At 41.7% G+C, this 18312-nt stretch overlaps 1 protein-coding gene across 1 annotated transcript in view; it reads left to right on the top strand.

Annotated features, from left to right (window-relative positions):
- The first annotated feature begins 14789 nt into the window (after window positions 1-14789).
- C6H14orf39 (chromosome 6 C14orf39 homolog) overlaps window positions 14790-18312 on the top strand; it is a 48907-nt gene continuing 45384 nt past the window's right edge. The window contains exons 1-2 of the mRNA XM_074957198.1: window positions 14790-14838; window positions 15408-15464. Coding sequence (XP_074813299.1) covers window positions 14790-14838; window positions 15408-15464 — 106 coding nt within the window. The remainder of the gene's footprint in view (window positions 14839-15407; window positions 15465-18312) is intronic.

Here is an 18312-nt window from a genome sequence, read left to right on the forward strand (position 1 = left end):
CCCCAGCAGCCCGTTGCTCATGCGTCTCCGCGGGCGGAGGGCTAGATCTTTCCCAAATCGCAGCCTGAAAAAAAAAACAATCCCCCGCCTCCTCCCATCCCCACTGGCACGCGTGGGAAGGCTTTCTTCCGTGGAGCGGGCACCCTAACAGGGCCGCGAAAAGGAAAATAAACAGGGCACTTTGGGGAGCGGACAATATCAAATTGCAATTGGAGTGAAGTATGCGAATGTCACCCCCACCCACCCCCACCCAAACGTACACCCCCCGCCTCTGCTGGGTTCCAGTGAACCAGGGGACTTGTCTAGCTTCTTTCGAAGGCTACTGCGCCCACCCCTGTCTCCTATAGAGCCATCCAATCCAGGAGTGAGCTTTGCACTGCCTCCCAGACAGCTCTGCACAGTCTACTGCCAAGGAAAAGATGAGATCAGGTCCAACCAAGAAATCAGATAATAAATGAAGCAGGCAAGCAACCATAATGGAATATTGTCAGAAGCACTAAATGGGCAGCCAATATTCGACAGATCAACCTCTCCCTCCAGTGATCTCCCACCCAGGGCCCTGTGACCCCCCTCGGTAATTAGGGCGAGGGATTCATTTCGGGGAGTCCAGCTCCCTCCTTTGCCCAAATAAAGCTTTATATGTTTACATTTACAACCTAATTGGTTTCGGTTGAGTGGCCCAGAATAAACACCGAGAATAACCATCGAGAGTGAGAAGTCATTTGTAGGTCAAGTCAGCAACTTAAAGCAGATTTTAGGAATCTTTTAAAATATTGATGGCCTTCTAATAATCAGCTCCGACTGTTCCTGAACTGAGGGTGATGATTCTAGTCCTGGGAGAGAAGCGAATTTATTAATATCCCTTCCACTCCTTCCCAAATAAATAAAGAGATGCATTATTATCATGGCTGCCAGGAAAGAAATGAAATCACTTTCTGAACTGTTAGGATCCGTTGTGTTTTCTGGAGGGGGATGGGGGGAAAAAAGCAGCCAAGCTTTATTCTAGGTGGGGCTGTTCGGTAGCAATTTCTTTGTGGGAACATTAGGAGCCAGGCTTGGAAAGGCAGCATATATTCGGAATTAAACTCAAGATGTTCTCTTACGCCCAGTGCGATGCATTTTTTCCCCTGGAACAGTTGTCAAAAGAAATGCCTTCCTAATCTGATTTTCTTGTGTTGTTGTTTCTTAAAAAAACAAAACAAAACAAACAAAACAGGAGGGGATCCTTTGCCAGTTGCCTATAGACTGAAATTAACCAGATTTACAGTTTCTCCCATCATCTCTCCGCAGAAAGGCCCTGGACCGGAGCTCGCCGTCTTTTCTTTAGTATCAAGTACAGTTTGTCTTTTGCTTGTGAAGATTTGGTAAATCAGAAGGCGGATAGATAGCGCAGATGGTTGGAGGTGTCGGGTCAGATTATGGCATGCCTCAGTACCGTGCTAAGCTCATTCTGACGGAAACCCCTGATATTATTTTCACAGATCTACACAGTTCACTTGAAAAAGAAACCTCGGAGCCATTTACATCATTTATGTGAGGCTCACAGCTAGCGGGATGGAAAGGCTTTCAATACTGCTCATTTTCATAAAAACCGACAGCGCAGGGGCGGGGGCGGGGGGGGGGAAGAGGGAAAAGAAGAAGAAGAGAATGAGAAGGAAGAGGAGGAGCATGCACACAAAATCCCAAGGTCCGAAACGCGCCCTAGAAACTTTTGAAATAGAAGACTTTTCGGCTTCAACCTTCTACACCAGTGTTTAATTTGTGAGGATGTGTATAAGGACAGGCCTCGGAGAAGACCTAGCTTGTAAACGCTTCTGAAACTCAGAAATCCAGGAAGAGATCCCCCTCCCTTCCCCTCCCCTCCAGTGTTGTGCAGGAGAATTAAAATGCGTGGCACAATTAAGGCAATAGGACTCGGTAAATGAAAAAAAAAATCCCCCAGACACCCCCCAGCACAAACCATCATTCAAAAGAGCATCGGAGGGTGTGAAAATATTGCCGAGCAAGCGGGGGACAAGGTGCTCGAGTTTATAGAGCTGGCAGGTTTCCTGGTATTATTTTCAGCTTTCCCCCACTGTACCTAAAGCGCCGATAACTTGCCCCAACGATTTATCTTCCCTGTCTTGCCATTGTACGTTGAGATATCTCCAGACCCTAAGTTCATCGTAAGGTGAACGAGGCAGGCTGTCCTAGGCAGGTATAAGTGACCTTCGAGCCTCATTTACCGCCGCTGAGACCTTCCTGCTTCGGTGTGGCCGGAAAGTCTGTCTGGTTCACGGTGCTAACGCGATAGTTATTCAGACTGGTCAGATTTTTAAAAACAAAACAAAACGTAGGTAGGCTTTTAATGTGCACATGATCTAACAAGTGAATTACTGGGATGCAGTGTAATGACCATGAACAGAGTGGAGGCAGTCTAGATAATGAAAGTCCAGACCGTAGGTTAAGGAAATTCTAATGAAGAGATCCGATACAGCTAGAGAGGACAAGAATCAGCACAATGTTTTGGAAGGCTTCTTCCCTTTGTCCCAGTTTTGTTTCCCAGAGCCTGGGCTGGGTGAGAAAATGCTAGCAGCCCGAAGGGGACTTTCAGCACCTCCCTGAGGGGAAATAAAAAGCACTGTACATATATAAACCCAAATCGACCGGCTTAAATACGGCACTAGCTTCCAAGAAAAAGTTCGGGTCTCCAGGGAAACTTCTGAGCATTCAGTGCCCACCCGCCATGATTAGTGGGTCTTAAATCATGAGAATTAAATGCAAACCTCTGCGTTTAAATATTGTTACAATCTGAGACAACCCGACACGGTTCTGAACTCGGTTGTGACTTTGTAAAAGAGGAGTTAAAGACGGCGCACGGAGGGACTGCTTCTTTCTTTCTTTCTTTCTCTCTTTGGCTTGTGTCACAACTGAAACACTACTTTAGAGGTGCATTAGTTTATTTTCTAAATAGATAGGACTTCCCTGATCCCTTCCTCTTTTAGGGGATTTTTTTGGGCAACTTTCTGCGAAAGAAAAAATTAAGAGCTGAATGGTAAAAATCTTCATTCTCATGCTGGGAACCCCCACAATATTTGCTCTACAACTGTCGGGGCAAAATGTTGCTCTTTGGAAAGAAAACTTTGCATTATAATAGAAGAACAATTCTGGGGGATGTATGTGTGACCAAGGCATTGTAATACAGCACATTCGCCTGCCTTTGGATTTGGCTGCTGGCACGGCTTCTAAAGCGCACTTCTCAGTACCAAATAGAGTTTTTTCATATATGCTTTTTATGTGTACCGTGTGTCTTGTTCGGTTTTCTAGTCTGATCAAGTAAATCACCTCGATGTAGCAGATAATAGATTCGCGTATCTATGAGTAGCTTCTATGAAAAACAAACGATCTTTAACTCCATGATATGTATGACTAGGAAATACCATCTCTCTCTGTATGTACTGTTTGTGATATGTAGGCGTATATATACACACACACAGAGGGAGGGAGACAGAGAAAGGTAAATGACTATTACATTTATCCATAGTTTGTATATTACATGAATATTCTCATTTTTATTATTACATAACAATAACGATAATGATTTAGAGCCCAGTTCTGAACTCAGATACACAGGGATGGCTGTGGGGAATTATCCTTGTGTAATTGAAGTCAGAATTGGGCCCTACATGAAGGATATTCTTGCATATTAGAACTGAAGATTATTATCCCTATTATATCTTTCACAGATGAACATAATCCAATCATTGGCCTATGTGAGCCAGACATCCATGAGGAAGTGCCACAAAGCCAAATTATGCTAAGGAGTGATTTTGCTGTTGTATCCTTAAATACTTTCACATGCAGAAGCAACTGTATCCCAAGGACTAGGTGCCTTAGTCTGTATCCACAACACCAACAAGGAGTCGGGTGGCACCTTAAAGACTAACAGATTTATGTGGGCATAAGCTTTCGTGGGTAAAAAACCACTTCTTCGGATGCAAGGACTGTTAATCACAGTCACTAGAGATGTATAGAATTTTAAAAATACATATGATGAGAAAATACATTTTGCCTTTCAGTGGGCCAGATGACAGCAAATGATAGGTATTCTAATATAAAAAAATCTTGGGGGAGGAATACTCCACTTTCCACTTCAGATTACACAGTATGATTGAGGGGCATAGACACACTACAGGTTGAGAGGAGAAAAATCTTCCAGAGATGCTAAACAATTTTATGTTTACTGTTCTAGAGAAAGGTAATAACATTCCATTGAATATCACAGAAGTTACCATTTTACTGTACCACATTAGCTGGCATACATTCTTTTTAGGAGCAAAACTTTAACCATAGTTAAAAAATAAAACTATATACACCACTCCTGCACAGCACATGGCAATCACATAACAGTAGCAAAGCAGTTACATGAAATAACACAAAAGTGACAGAAAAAGAAAGTTATCAGGTAACACATTTTCCATTCTCTTTCATAACATCTCTGTTCTTTCATGATGAATAAGAAGTAGCAAGCAGTGAAAAAAGAAGAGGAAGGGAAATCAGAAGGGAAAGGTGCAAGGAGAATCCCTAATGCCAAGAGGACTTCGTGTTATCTAGGGACCACTAACTGAAGCACCTTCTTTCCAAATATACATCTGCAGGCCTATCTGATAGTATCTCCTGAATTTAGTGTGGAGGACCACATTCCTGTTTTCCATATCTCCTCTGTGGATGCTGAAGTTCCTTCTGTTCAGGACCTGGTAGTTGTGGACCTGGTGGAATGCCCTCAGAAACTGGTTTGTCTCTCTTTTTATAGCAAATAATAAATCTTGATATTGTTGGTTTTGAAGGCTTGGTACCTTTACATTTTGGATGGAAGGAAATGAGAAGTACACAGGTTCTCCTTATTTGCTTCTATGCTTCAGGTAAATCTTTACTGCTCTTCAAACTTGTAAGTTTATGCCAAAGCTCCCCTTGAGGGTCATAAGAACTGCCATACTGGGTCCATCTAGCCCAGGATCCTGTCTCTGCAGTGGCCAGTGCCAGGTGCTTCAGAGGGAATGGACAAAACATGGTAAATTTGAGTGATCCATCCCCTGTCCTCCAGTCCCAGCTTCTGGCAGTTGGAGGCATAGGAAGACCTGGAACATGGGCTTGAGTCCCTGACCATCTTGGCTAATCGCCATTAGTGAACCTATCCTCCACTAACTTACCTAATTCTTTTTTGAAACCAGCTCTACTTTTGGCCTTCACAACTTCCCCTAGCAGCGAGTTCCAGAGGTTGACTATGCATCCTGTGAAGAAATATTTCCCTTTGTTTGTTTTACACAGGCTGCCAATTAATTTTATTGGGTGACCTCTGGTTCTTGTGTTATGTGAAGGGGTAGATAACTCTTTCTCTACACCATTCATAATTTTATTGACCTCTGTCATATTCCCCCTCAGTTGTCTCTTTCCCAGTCAGAATAGTCCCTGACTTTTTAATCTCTCCTTATATGGAAGCTGTTCCACACCCTTAATTTTTGTTGTCCTTCTCTCTACTTTGTCCAATTCTAATATATCTCTTTTAAGAGGGGGCAACCAGAACTGCATGCAGTATTCAAGGTGTGGGAGTATCATGGATTTATATAGTGGCATTATGATATCTTCTGTCTTATTATTTATCATTTTCCTAATGGTTCCTAACATGCCGGTAGCTTTTTTGACTGCCACTGAACACTGAGCAGATGTTTTCAGAGAACTACCCATGATATTCCAAGATTTCTTTCTTGAGTGATAACAGCTAGATCCCTCATTTTGCACGTATAGTTGGGATTATTTTTTCCAATATGCATTTCTTGGCATGTATCAACATTGATTTTCATCTGCCATTTTGTTCTTTGGATTTGGACAAAACAAGAGGAGAACAATTTATGGGGAATTGTGGAATGAAGTGCTACCTTAGAATGAAAGCAAGGGATGTACAGAAGACTTTTTTGTCTTTATGAAAAATACAATATGGCTCTTCCACGGATAATACTGAAGTTACTGATATTCCCTTGCTGGAGTTGTGGGCTATAATTAGGAAAACATATTTTAATAGAATATAGGGCTCTGCAGAATTCATAGGTTTAAAGGGGGTAGAGATAGTTGAAGAACCAGATTTAAATCCCATACTGGGAGAATATGGTATCTATGTGGTTTTACCTAGTTTAATTGCTTTCTGCATTCTAAGTATTTGGGACTGTGAAGTCAGGAAGAATAGCATTTTTTCCCCAGTATTAGAATGTTTTTGATTTCCAGATACTCTTTTGGAAGTCAGTAGGATTACATACATGAGATCATGTGTATATCCTGTTTCACATAGAATCCCCATTTCTGTTTCAATACAGTTAGATCGAGGGAGGATGGTGCAGAATGGAGCTCTGGGATAGGAGGGTTGATCTGTGAGGTAGAAGAATGTGCCAACTGGGGCATCTTATTAAGTCTGAGTACCAAGGTCTTCTTGGCCAGGCTGGAGTGATTAATATGATTGCTGCTCTTTCTGTTTGTTGTTGTTTGCAATTTGGGGAACTAAAGGTATAGGAAGGAATGCACACATGGGATTTTGACTATTGATGAAATAGGACATCTACCAATACAGATTTCTGGGATTATTCTCTTTGTTATTGCTTTATTATAAAGGAGGATATGTAATAATGGAAATCCCCTTCTGAAGGAAACACCATTTCCTCAGACAATGTGACTGCTGTGTCTATTTTTGGGATAAAAGGTGTGGAGCTAAGGGGTGCCTTAAGTTTGTAGAAGTGTAATGCCTGGTAGCTTAGCTTCTTTCCATTATCTGGGCATTCTCATTCTGATTTAATTATGTCCTCAAAAGAGGAGAACAGAGGCATGCAGGATTCTGATTTGGATTTAGAAGGAAGGTATTTGTCTGGGACATTTTTACTTACCTCTTGTTTCATTAGCTGGATGCCTATGGTGTTAATCACTTGTCTGCATATAATTTCTACACACTCTGGGGGGGAATAAAGTTTCTATTTGTCATGGTATGATTGTTTAGCTTGGGAGGCTAATAATTCTTCCTCTTCAGGAGGAGAAATAGGAGAGGACTAAGAACAGAAGAAAGATGATGCTTCCTTGCTTTCTTATAGGATTTAGATTAAATTTTCTTGGTCTTTTTCAGCTATTTTTTTATCTTTTTAGACTTTTTGAGAGTACCAATGACCTATAGACTTCCTCAGAAACAAATTTCCTATTACACTGGGATTGCACTGGATTTGGTTTTGTGTTTCCTGATCATCTCCACCATCTTGAGTGGAAGGGAAATGAAGATCTGAAGGCAGCTTTCCAGAGGACAGCTTGCTGAGGAGACAAATATATGTATGTACTCCAAAATGAGAGGGAAAGGGCATGAGTAATGAAGAAAAGAAAATTTAAAGAGTGGGTGTGTTAGAACAGTCTAACTGTCTGGTATCAGAGGCAGAACTTCTTCTGGTCATTTGCCAGATATGTGGGATGGGATCAGGTCCTGAGGACCTTTTCAAAGCACTGAACTGCCCACATCTCTCTTCAGAGGAAGTAAACCTACTCCTCATTGATTAGTGAAGATATTATGAAAAAGAATTAACTCTTGCTTTCCCACTGATAATTGTTAGTTATTTATTGCTAAGTAAAGAATGGCATTTAAAAAATATCAGGTGCACATAAAGCTTAAGATATTACAGTTTTAGAAAAATGTCTATTAGGCTTGCAGTAATGACACCTGGGTCAGGCATTTCCAAGCAATTAGTGAATCCTAGGTTAAAGGAACTCTTGGGCCATCAAAACTTCCAGTAGGGAGTTGATCCAGAAAGTCCTTACTTAAGCAAAATTCTGACTTCAGTGGAGGTCTTTGGAATCTGATCCAAAGTTTATTGAAGTCAATGGTAGTCCAATGACTTCAGGCCCTGGACCATTAACTTCAGAGAAATGCCCTTTCCGGTGACCACTGTTGTTTACATATAAAAATCACAGAGATGTGCAAACTAACATTGCTATAATTGAATGTGCACTACATTATTTGTATTACAAACTCCTATTTCTAGAAGTTTATAAGATTCCTGTTGACATTTGAACCAACACTGAACAAATCTGAAGCAATTTTTAGTGGATTTCAAATTCTAAAGCATTTTAGAGCAGTGATGTAAAATTGGAATTACTGATGCTCTAAGATCACCTACGGAGTAAAGAGCTCAAAGATGGACAGGTGTTACGGGCTACTTAAGCCCTCGTGAGTATGGAGACAAAGTCCTGGCATGATGCTATAGGCAGCAGTGATTCTTGTAGGTGACTCCGGATTAAATGGATGGACCGAAAGAGTGAGAGACTCTTAGGTAAGAGACTATGTTTACTGTAAGTTCTGAATTCCAGATATAAGGGGTGTTGGATGGTAACTCTCTTAGAAAGTTTTTGAATAGATACATCTATAAATATTTTATTTCTAGAAGAAATTACTGTCTTCTATTTTGTCCCTCTTTTTTCCCTTCATTTTTGACTGTAGGCCAGGTAAGTCAGCCCTTCCACTTTGCACCTGCGTTTCCTGATGCTTGGTTTAGTTTTATTTGAGTCAGCATCTCCTGTTTGTAATTGACAAGAGGTGCTGTTTATGGCAGAATTAATTCTCTGCCTTTTTCTTCTATCTTAACATCTGCCTTTTTTCAGTTTTTAGTGTCCTTTCTTCTTTTCCTGCTGTGTCTTCTCTCCTCCTATCTGTTTTATTTCTTCTATTTATGTTCAAGCATTTCCCCGCTATTTCTCATTTATTTCCCTTACTGTCAGTCTTGTTTTCAACCCATCTCTGCTCACTCTCTATATGCTCCTACCTTCCTTCACCCTCATTCCATCCATTTCTTCTATACTCCTGTACTCTCTCTGCTATATTTTTTGAGCACCAATCACCATATTACCTTGGTGAGTAATTCACAAACTGCAGTCCATGAACTACTGTGATCCACAATGATCACATGATGCGGACTCTCCTCTTTATGTATACTGCTTCTACTATAGGTGTAAAGGATTTTGAGGACTGATAAATGCAGCTTTTGCTCACATGTCATTGACTTCAATGGGACTGTTTGCATGAATATGGACTACTCATGTGAATAAGGGCTGCTAGATTGCATCTTATGGTTGTCAATACTCATAATACCCCAAACAGCTTTGATTTAATGTAAAATTACTGTTAAGGCACTAGCCCATGATGTAAGCTATGATACTTTAATGTATTTTTAAAAAAATCTTTTAAACTTTTTGGGCCAGATCCCTGGGTCTTGCCATGATGCACTATTGTGTAGGACTATGGTTAGGGGTGGAGGGATAGCTCAGTGGTTTGAGCACTGGCCTGCTAAACCTAGGGTTGTGAGCTCAACCCTTGAGACGGCCATTTAGGGATCTGGGGCAAAAATTGGGGATTGGTCCTGTTTTGAGCAGAGGGTTGGACTAGATGATCTCCTGAGGTCCCTTCCAACCCTGATATTCTATGAAGGTGGCCCAATGGAACCTTTCTGCTTCTCTCCTGAGGCTGCCGGGGGGGCATTTAGGACCCTGGTGTAATTAGAGCAGAATAAGGCTTGCTCTAATTTAGGGACCCAAGGCACTCCAGCCATGCTTCCTATGCTGGGCAGCAGGCTGGGGGCAAGGGAGCTAGGAGCAGGTAGCATAGGCTCAATTGTATCAACTTTTTGCCACCAAATCATGCTCATATACAAATTATAGGGCCTGAAGATACGTGGCTATTCACTTTATCTATGGAAAATATACAGGGCTTGAATCTCCTGTCATGTATACTCCATTCACTTCTCTAGAGTTACTCCAGATTTACACTGATGGAAGTGACAAGAGAATTAGGCCCTTTGCAGTAAAAGGCCAAAAGTACCACCCACAACCAAAAGCCAGTTTATCATATTAGGTAATAGCTTTTACATGTGTTGGATCAGAAAAGGAGCCCAATCCTGCAACCTTTATCACATGTGTAGTCCCATTGGAATTACTCCAGGAGCAAGGGCTACAGGATTGTACAGTCGTGTGTGTGTGTGTATGTAACATTTTAGAAAACAGATTGGATTTCAAGAAAAGATTTGTCATTGTAAATTAGTTTAATACCTTAATTTTACAATTTATCATTATGTCTTTTGTATAGTGCACCAGTACTTTCTAAATCTTTAATATCAGTCAAACCTTTTTATTAGATATTACTTTTTCAGAAAAAAAATATTTTCCTTTAAAAATGACTTTTTATTTTTGCCTTGGTCATGAATCTTATATAAGTTGCATAAAACACCTGGAATAACTTGACAACAGCAAATATTAAGGTGTACCATATGGAAATTTTTTTTGTTTACTTTTTCAGTTTTTGTTTTGAGATATATTGCACAACCTCTCCAGTAGATGGAGCATCTTCATTGCTTTTCTTGAAGTACTTGCAATAAGCATAGGGTACTCAAGGCAAAATATATTCCCCCCCCCAATTTTTTTTATCTTTTCCTTGTTAGTTAACATTCGCTGTAAGAAAACAGAATTTCTGTTTTGGGAACTCATAGAAGCTGATCTTTCAGGGTTTCCACAGGCTGGAAACAACGGGCTATGTTGTAGGAGGACTAATCCTGCATTTTCTTAACTTCTGTTACAATGGGCATACTGTGACTTCAGTGGGAGCTGGTCTGCTTAAGTAATGCAAGTTCAGGCCTTCTGTTAGTGCAGCCTTCTGTGTGTATCTGTACTTTTTTGACCTGCTCATATGAAAAATATCCTGCCTTTTGTTTTCAGTCAGGTGGAGCTCTTTCAGAATTCACAACTCAAAGCACAACCCTGTGTTATTGCAACCTTGCCTCTGGCAAGGAGGATTGGAAGCAGCTTCTTCCAGAGCCTGTTAAAGCTGCAGTGAAGGGTTACATGGGGTGTTTTGACTTCCTGGGGGCAGTACTCCCAACCAAGGATCCTGCAGTTGTGCCAGTCAGTAACCAAAGGACATGAACTTGGATTCTGTACCTGAATACCTAGCGTGGCAGCATGCTGCATTAATAATGGATACAATCCCAGTAATCCCAACCCCGAGCATTCAAAACCAGGAGTCAGATCCCCCACACTAATGAGATTGGCTTAAATATAATGCGGTTTTTAAATAAAAATAATGCATTTGGAGTTCTTTTTTATGTACTCTTTTAAAAAAAGACCGTCCGAGGTACCTTTAGGCCTCACTTTCAAGGCTTTCCTGTGCAACCATGAGGCTTAGAAACGTCTTTTCGCGACAACCCAAAAGTCGGGGGGGAGGGGGGGGGTCTCAGGTTCTGGCGTGCCGGTAGGCGCCCCGATGTAAAGACTCCCCCCACCAAATGTCGCCGGCAGCCCCGCAGTTCTTGCCACGGCCTCGACGGCGGAGGGCACCCGGGGAAGAAGGGAGCAGACAAGCCGCGGGCAAGCGCCACCGGCGTCAGTAGGTCCGATCCTGCTCGCCTTGGCCGCCCCTAGGGCTAGCAAAGGGCGGGGGCCAGAGAGAGCTCCAGGCTCGGGCGGGGCTCGCCTGCAGGCAGAGCTGAAGGGTCGGGTCGGCGGAGGGGAGATTTGGATGAAAATGGGGGAGGGGAATCCAGCCCAAACCTCAGGACTCCCGGGTCTGGATCCTTGCCCCCCAGTTTGTCTCGTCCTCTGTCCAGAGCCCCTGCCCGGCTGCCCCCCTTCACCCGTCAACGGGCAGCCGCCGTCCCGCCTCCTTCCCGCGCTCCGCAGGGGCGGGCCGGGCTTTGGAGGCAGCGCTGAGGCGGTGCCGCGGCTTGGCGGGAGCTGCCCTGGGGGTGCCTGGTACTACCGCTCTCAGCCCCCTCTCTCCACGGTGCCCTGGGGCGGGTGTTCGCCTGCCGGATCCCGCCCTCAGCGTAGTGCCTGGGATGGGGCAGGCCTGGGTATTTACGCCTGTGACCCCCCCCCCCCAGCTCTTCCTCACCGTGCCCCGAGGGGGGGGGCTGGGGTATTTACCCCCGTGATCCCCGCTCACTCCCCACACTGCCCCGAGGGGGGGGGCTGAGGTATTTACCCCCGTGATCCCAGCTCACTCCCCACAGTGCCTCGGGGCGGGGGGGGACTGGGGTATTTACCCCCGTGATCCCAGCTCACTCCCCACAGTGCCCTGAGGGGGGAGGGGCTTGGGCAGGCCTGGGTATTTACCCCTGTGACCCACCATCTCTTCCTCACGCCCCGAGGGGAGAAGGGTGGGTGTATTTACCCCCATGATCCCAGCTCACTTCCCATAGTGCCCTGGGGGGCAGAAGGGCTGGGGCAGGCCTGGGTATTTAACCTGCTTCTCTGTCTTGTTAGTATGCAGGAGGGTGGGTTTTTTACTGTATTTTATTTTTATTCTCATGGAAGTTGTGGTTTTCTATAGCATCCACCATAGTATCACCATTCCTGGGTCTCTTGTCAATACACCTTGGGTGAGGGGGCTCCCTATAGGTTTATTTTTTAAGGCCATTACTCCCTTTTATTATCACTCTTCATTAAGGCCCAGAACCCCCATTGTCTCCCCAGTGCTGGACTCAATTCATGGGCCTCCGATGAACAGTATTGTGGTGTCACCACATAAAAGTGAGGCTTCAAGTTGCCGGAGGTGGAAGATTGTATCTATACAGTGTCTTCCTCCCTCGTCTTGCTGACGGGAAGACTGGGGGTAATGTGTGTGTTGAGGAGTCTCCCCTAGGTGCCAAACATTTATGTTGCTTCTGCCTAAAGGTAAACCACAGGTGGTGCCTGCTGCTTGTGAGCAGCTTTTTGTTCCATCGTCTCTTCTGTCTTGTTCCTGAAATTCTTTCAGAGCCTGTTAAAGTTCTTTAGTGGACCACGTCCTGCTAATTTTTCAACACAGGGCCTAATAAGTGCTCCTCAAAAGTATATACAGCCTTAGCAGTTGCACCTGCAAAAAAATGTAAAATTTTGGGCCTGCAACTGGCATCCAGGCACACATTTTTGGGGGTGCACCTTTTCTATCCTGCTTTGAGAATTTAGCATAAGATGGTTAGTATTTTAGTGCTTATGCACAACCAACAGGGTGGCCTGCAAGATTTTCTTTCTAATGCTTTGCAGACAGTAGATTCGGTTTTCAGTCCAGGGAAACTTCTTCATCAAAATCCTTCTATTTGGCACATTTCAGCAGAAATAGAGCATGTCAATCAAGTGATCATTCTGATTTTGTGAGGATTTTAGGGATATGTTGTGCTGGCAGATATTAATAAAGACATTGCACATGAATGCAAAGAAAATATTTGTTAATGAAATACTCGTTTGAAAATATAAACGTTAAAAGTTGGGAAGTTCATAAATCAAGGTATCCTATAGTAATGGTTGCTCTGCCACATTAACTGTAATTATGAGTAGTCATATGAATACTATGAGGACTATCATTAACTGTAATTAATTGTAATCCGTCAGCAAAAGGACCTATATGTCACTATGGACAGCTCAGTGAAAACATTTGTTTAAGGCAAAGTGGTGATAAAAAAATCCCCACAAGATTCTAGGGTTGTATTAAGAAGGAGACAGAGAATAATACTGAAAGTATAATGCAGTTACATAAACAGATGACATGGCCCTTACCTTGAATATTATGTTCAGTCTTATCTCAGAAAGTATATGAAAGAAATAGAAAAGGGTTGGAGAATGGCAACAAAAATTATTAGACATATGAAAATAAATTGAAAAAAGATTAGAACTACTACATTTAGAGAGATGTACAAGAGAAGATATAAAAGAATCAATAATTAGCAGCATAGAGTAGGTGATGCTACCATCTCCTATAATATACAAGGGATGTTCCAATGAAATTTAAAGGCAGCATAGTTAAAACCAATAAAAATAAATACTTTTCACAACACAGAAGAATCTGTGGAACTCAGTACCGCAAGATATTACTGAGGCTAATATTGTAGTAGGATTTTAAAGAATAGAGCATCATATGAATACTATGAGGACTATCCATAGTTACTCTAGCTAGGATAAATATGTGTAAGGGATGTTATTTCTCGTGCTTCAGGTCATAATCCAACCACTAACTGCTAGAGATTAAGAAGAAACTTGTCCCATAGCCATGCTATCCACTATGAGTATTTTTCACCTTTATCTGAAGCATCTAATATTGTACTGTGCTAGTAGTTAGATAGTATATAGGGCTACACTATTCGTATTTATTATGAGTATTATGGTGGTGCCTAGAGACCCCAGTCAGGCTAGATGCTATATAAACATACTGTTGGTCTGATCCATTATGCCATTTCCTAAGTATACATTGCAAGTACAATATATGGTGTTTTTATTACTGCTTATCGTGCTAACTGGGGCCTTAACTATGCTGCAGCTTCTCCAAGAGGTGTGAACAGAGCAGGGAGTAGCCTCTTCCCTGTTGGGATGACCTTTGACAGAATGGCTAAACTGGGGGGAACAGTGGCTGCACCTTTTGTACAGGTATAACAAGGGGCACCATTCCGTGCACTGTCCTAGGCCTCTGAAGGTAGATATGTGTTTTAGAGGTATAATTCCTCCAGACAGCTTTGCTCAGGTGATGTACCTCCTTCTCTCCTCAACGTAGCTCAGAGTCATAATGGAGTCCATTACCATTTGAATGAAGTACATGTGAGAGTTCTATCAAAACAGTTTAGACAGTTTATAGTTTTTAAAATATTTATTTTCTTTTTATCTTAAATATCTGTTATTTTCTTATAATTTTGTCTTGTTTATTCTATTAATATGAGCTTTTGAATTTCTTTCTGTAAGTCCTTGTATTGTTTTTTTCTTTTGCTATAGTCCACACAATGAATGACACTCTCTTAAGCAACTTAGACAAACTTCTGCTAGAGCTTGGTAGGTCACTATATATTATATTGAGAGTTCTGGAATTGAGTAATATTTTATGTGAGGACTGATTTATAATGAAGATTTCAACTTTAAGCAGTCATTCTTCATTTAAGTAATCAGTTTTTATTTTTGTCTTTATTTTATTCTGTTATGTATGGGGTTTTGTTGGAGGTTGGTGCTAGGAGTTAGTTAATAACTGGGGCAAAGAGTCCTGTGGCACCTTATAGACTAACAGATGTATTGGAGCATAAGCTTTCGTGGGTGAATACCCACTTCTTCAGACATGCATCTGAAGAAGTGGGTATTCACCCACAAAAGCTTATGCGCCAATATGTCTGTTAATCTATAAGGTGCTACAGGACTCCTTACCGCTTTTACAGATCCAGACTAACACGGCTACCCCTCAGATACTTAATAACTGGGCCACTTGTAGGGGGAGATAATGATTATAGGTAACTCTTGCTAAGATATAATATTAAAAAAGAATAAGTTGTGTTGTGAAATGTTAATTGTTTAATCATTCAATTTCTGTTTAGAAAATGATAGTAAACAAAAAATGAATATTTTTATTTCAGTTTTCCAGCTTGAGAAAACTTCTTATGCTAAGGAACATGTGAAGCACCAGATAAATTGTGAGTAGTCTTACATTATAAGACTTTTTTCAGACATTTGAACATATTGCATTTAACCCATTAGTCCTAGTACATCAGAGCTGTTTTGAGCTCAAAGGGTGGATGAATGAATAATGAAAGCTGCCTGCAGCTACTCTTATTCCTCCAGCAGCCTTTACTTTCTCCTTTCACTATTATCTCGTGGTGCTCAGTTTCTTCTGTACATCCAGGGGCATGCTGCTCAAACACCTGCCCCTGCCCAGTTGGCTGGCACACAGCTGTAGCTCCTCAAATCTGGCTGGCATTTCTTCCGCTCAGCTTCCCCTGCTCAGCTTCTAACATCTCCCCTACCTGCCTCTCTTGTTTTCTCCAGCCTCTTTCTAGAGCTGGTGAAGAATTTTTTTTTTGATTGGTTGGAAAATGCTGTTTTGTTGAAATCAAAACTTTTGAAATGTATCAGTTTAGACATAATTTTTGTCAGGAATGTTTCTCCAAAATGGAATTTCTGGTCAAAACCAGAAAGAGATACCTACCCCAGAACAGCCAATAGCCTGGTTAGTGTGCTCACGTGGGATATGGGAGACTCAGATTCAAGTCTCTGTTTTGAATCAGTGAGGGTAGATACTTGAAGTGTGTGTGTGTGTGTGTGTGTGTGAGAGAGAGAGAGAGATTCTTGATATGATATCCTGTGGCACGTTAATTCATAATGGCTCTCTCCATTTATTTTCTACCCTTTTTGGGGGGGGGGGGTTCAGAATTTTTAGACTCCTTGCAAACCCCAGCCTCAGCTGCAGGAAATAGCCTATTCACTGCAATATATAATCATTTATCCAACCTATCTACAAATACATCAGGTTATTTCTCCACAGCTATCTTTATCAGTAAATTGTGCCAACAAGCTTACTGTATTTTGCAGAATGTCAGAACAATACAGATTAAAAATGATAGAACAGACAAAAGTAAAACACTGGAAATATTATAACTACATGAAACCTCTCTTATAGACCTTCCTCATGTCTTAGAAGACTTCTTTAAAGAACCCCTAATGCATATGGGGCAGTTCCTCAACTGGGGTAAATTAATAAAGCTCCTTTGCTCTCAGTGGAGCTACGTCAGTTATATCAACTAAAGAGTACAATTTTCCTCCACCTTTATTGGGAGACCACCTCCATTAAGCAACTTGTTTTTGTCAGTCCCTTGAGATAGGTTTTGCTATACTATGAATTATGTGACAGCAACTTAAATCTGCACCTCAACTTAAATATCACACTTTTTCTGAATGTTTACTTGCTGTTACAAGAAACACTTAAGACGACTATAACTAACAGATTAGAGTAAAATATTTTGCTAATATTTTTATCTATTTTTTGTTTGTTTTGCTTTGTTCATTTGTTATTCTTTATAGTCAATGTCACCGTTACCCCTGTACAAACAGAGTCACATTCCCCTGTTTGTGTGGGTCATTCACCCAGCAGCAGGGGAGAGAAATGTGAATGGAAACCCACAAATACTGACATGAGGATTCAAAGGAAGCTGTAATATGTGAAACTACTTTTTGCTTAATTTTAAAAACTGACTAGATTTTAAGTTGATGTAATCCATTTAAATTCTCTGCCAATTTATGTAACCACAGAATAATGGGAATTCCTTATTCATATTACAGTAGTACCTGGATACCACAGTCAGGATTGGAGCCTGATTGTGCTAAGATGATTCCTAATATAAGAGCTGATTTTATAATTAAATCTTGTGTACATAACATGCAGAAATACTGCAGCTGGCAAAACCTCAGTTTATATTTTATTGACAACCCTCCCCCCACAAATAAGGGAAGAACAGAAAAAGTAAAAAAAATGGGAAACGAGGGAAAGGTAAGGAAGGGGAGAAGAAGAGCAACATTTCAGTTTCCACCCACTAGGAATTAATCAAAGGTTTCTAAAAGGTTAGACCAAATCTTTTCAGATTTGTCTGATGTCCCTCTTCTTCAAGATTTTACCCGATCTTTAGCTGCTAGGTCAGCCAGGTCTCGGTGCCAAGCTTCTGTCTTTGAAGGCAGTCTGCTCTTCCATCTAAGCAACATGAGTCATTTGACTAAATGCACCGCTCTAGAGAACCAACTTGGAGAGTTTCCAAGATGATGGAATATATTCCAAAATACAGTTTTGGGACATAATTTTTAAGGAGATATCTATTATCATATTAATTCTTCTGTCTACTTTTAGCCAAAAGGATTGTATCCTGAGACATTCCCAAAACACGTAAGCCAATGTAACTCTGGGAGACTCACATCTCCAGGAGCAGTCTGTGGCCCATGCACTTTAATCTATGTGAGGACCAGTGTGAATGAAATATAATTTTCTGCTAGATCAGCCTAACCTCAAATACTTCGTTGTAATTGTTGGTAATTTCAGTTAGTACAACATACTGTTTCTTCTTCGAGTAGTGTCCCTATGGGTGCTCCATTTCAGGCATGCATATATGCCCCTGTGTCTTTCATAGGAGATGTGTGTCCCTGTGTGTGCTCCACTATCTGTCCTCCTTCCTCTCTGCTTCAGAGTTTTCTTTCAGGGACTTTGCGGTAGAGAAGCAACTGAAGGCAGTCCACCTGTGCAATCCTATGTATCCTTGGTAGGGGGCACAAGGATGTGTAGGTTGCATGTGTGGACCAAAAGGACTGCTGTGCTACTGAAAATCTTTGATGAAAGGTGCAGGGGCACATGCACGTTTGAAGTGGAGCATCCATAGAGACACAAATCTCAAAGAACTCCAGATACTGCACAAGGCCAGATCCTAGTATTATGTAAATCCAGTCTATTATTTTTTGTCTATTGTGAGTGATATATGGTAAATAAAATAAACGTATTCTTTA

This window comes from Natator depressus, chromosome 6, assembly GCF_965152275.1.
Source record: "Natator depressus isolate rNatDep1 chromosome 6, rNatDep2.hap1, whole genome shotgun sequence".
Classification (NCBI taxonomy): Eukaryota; Metazoa; Chordata; order Testudines; family Cheloniidae; genus Natator; species Natator depressus.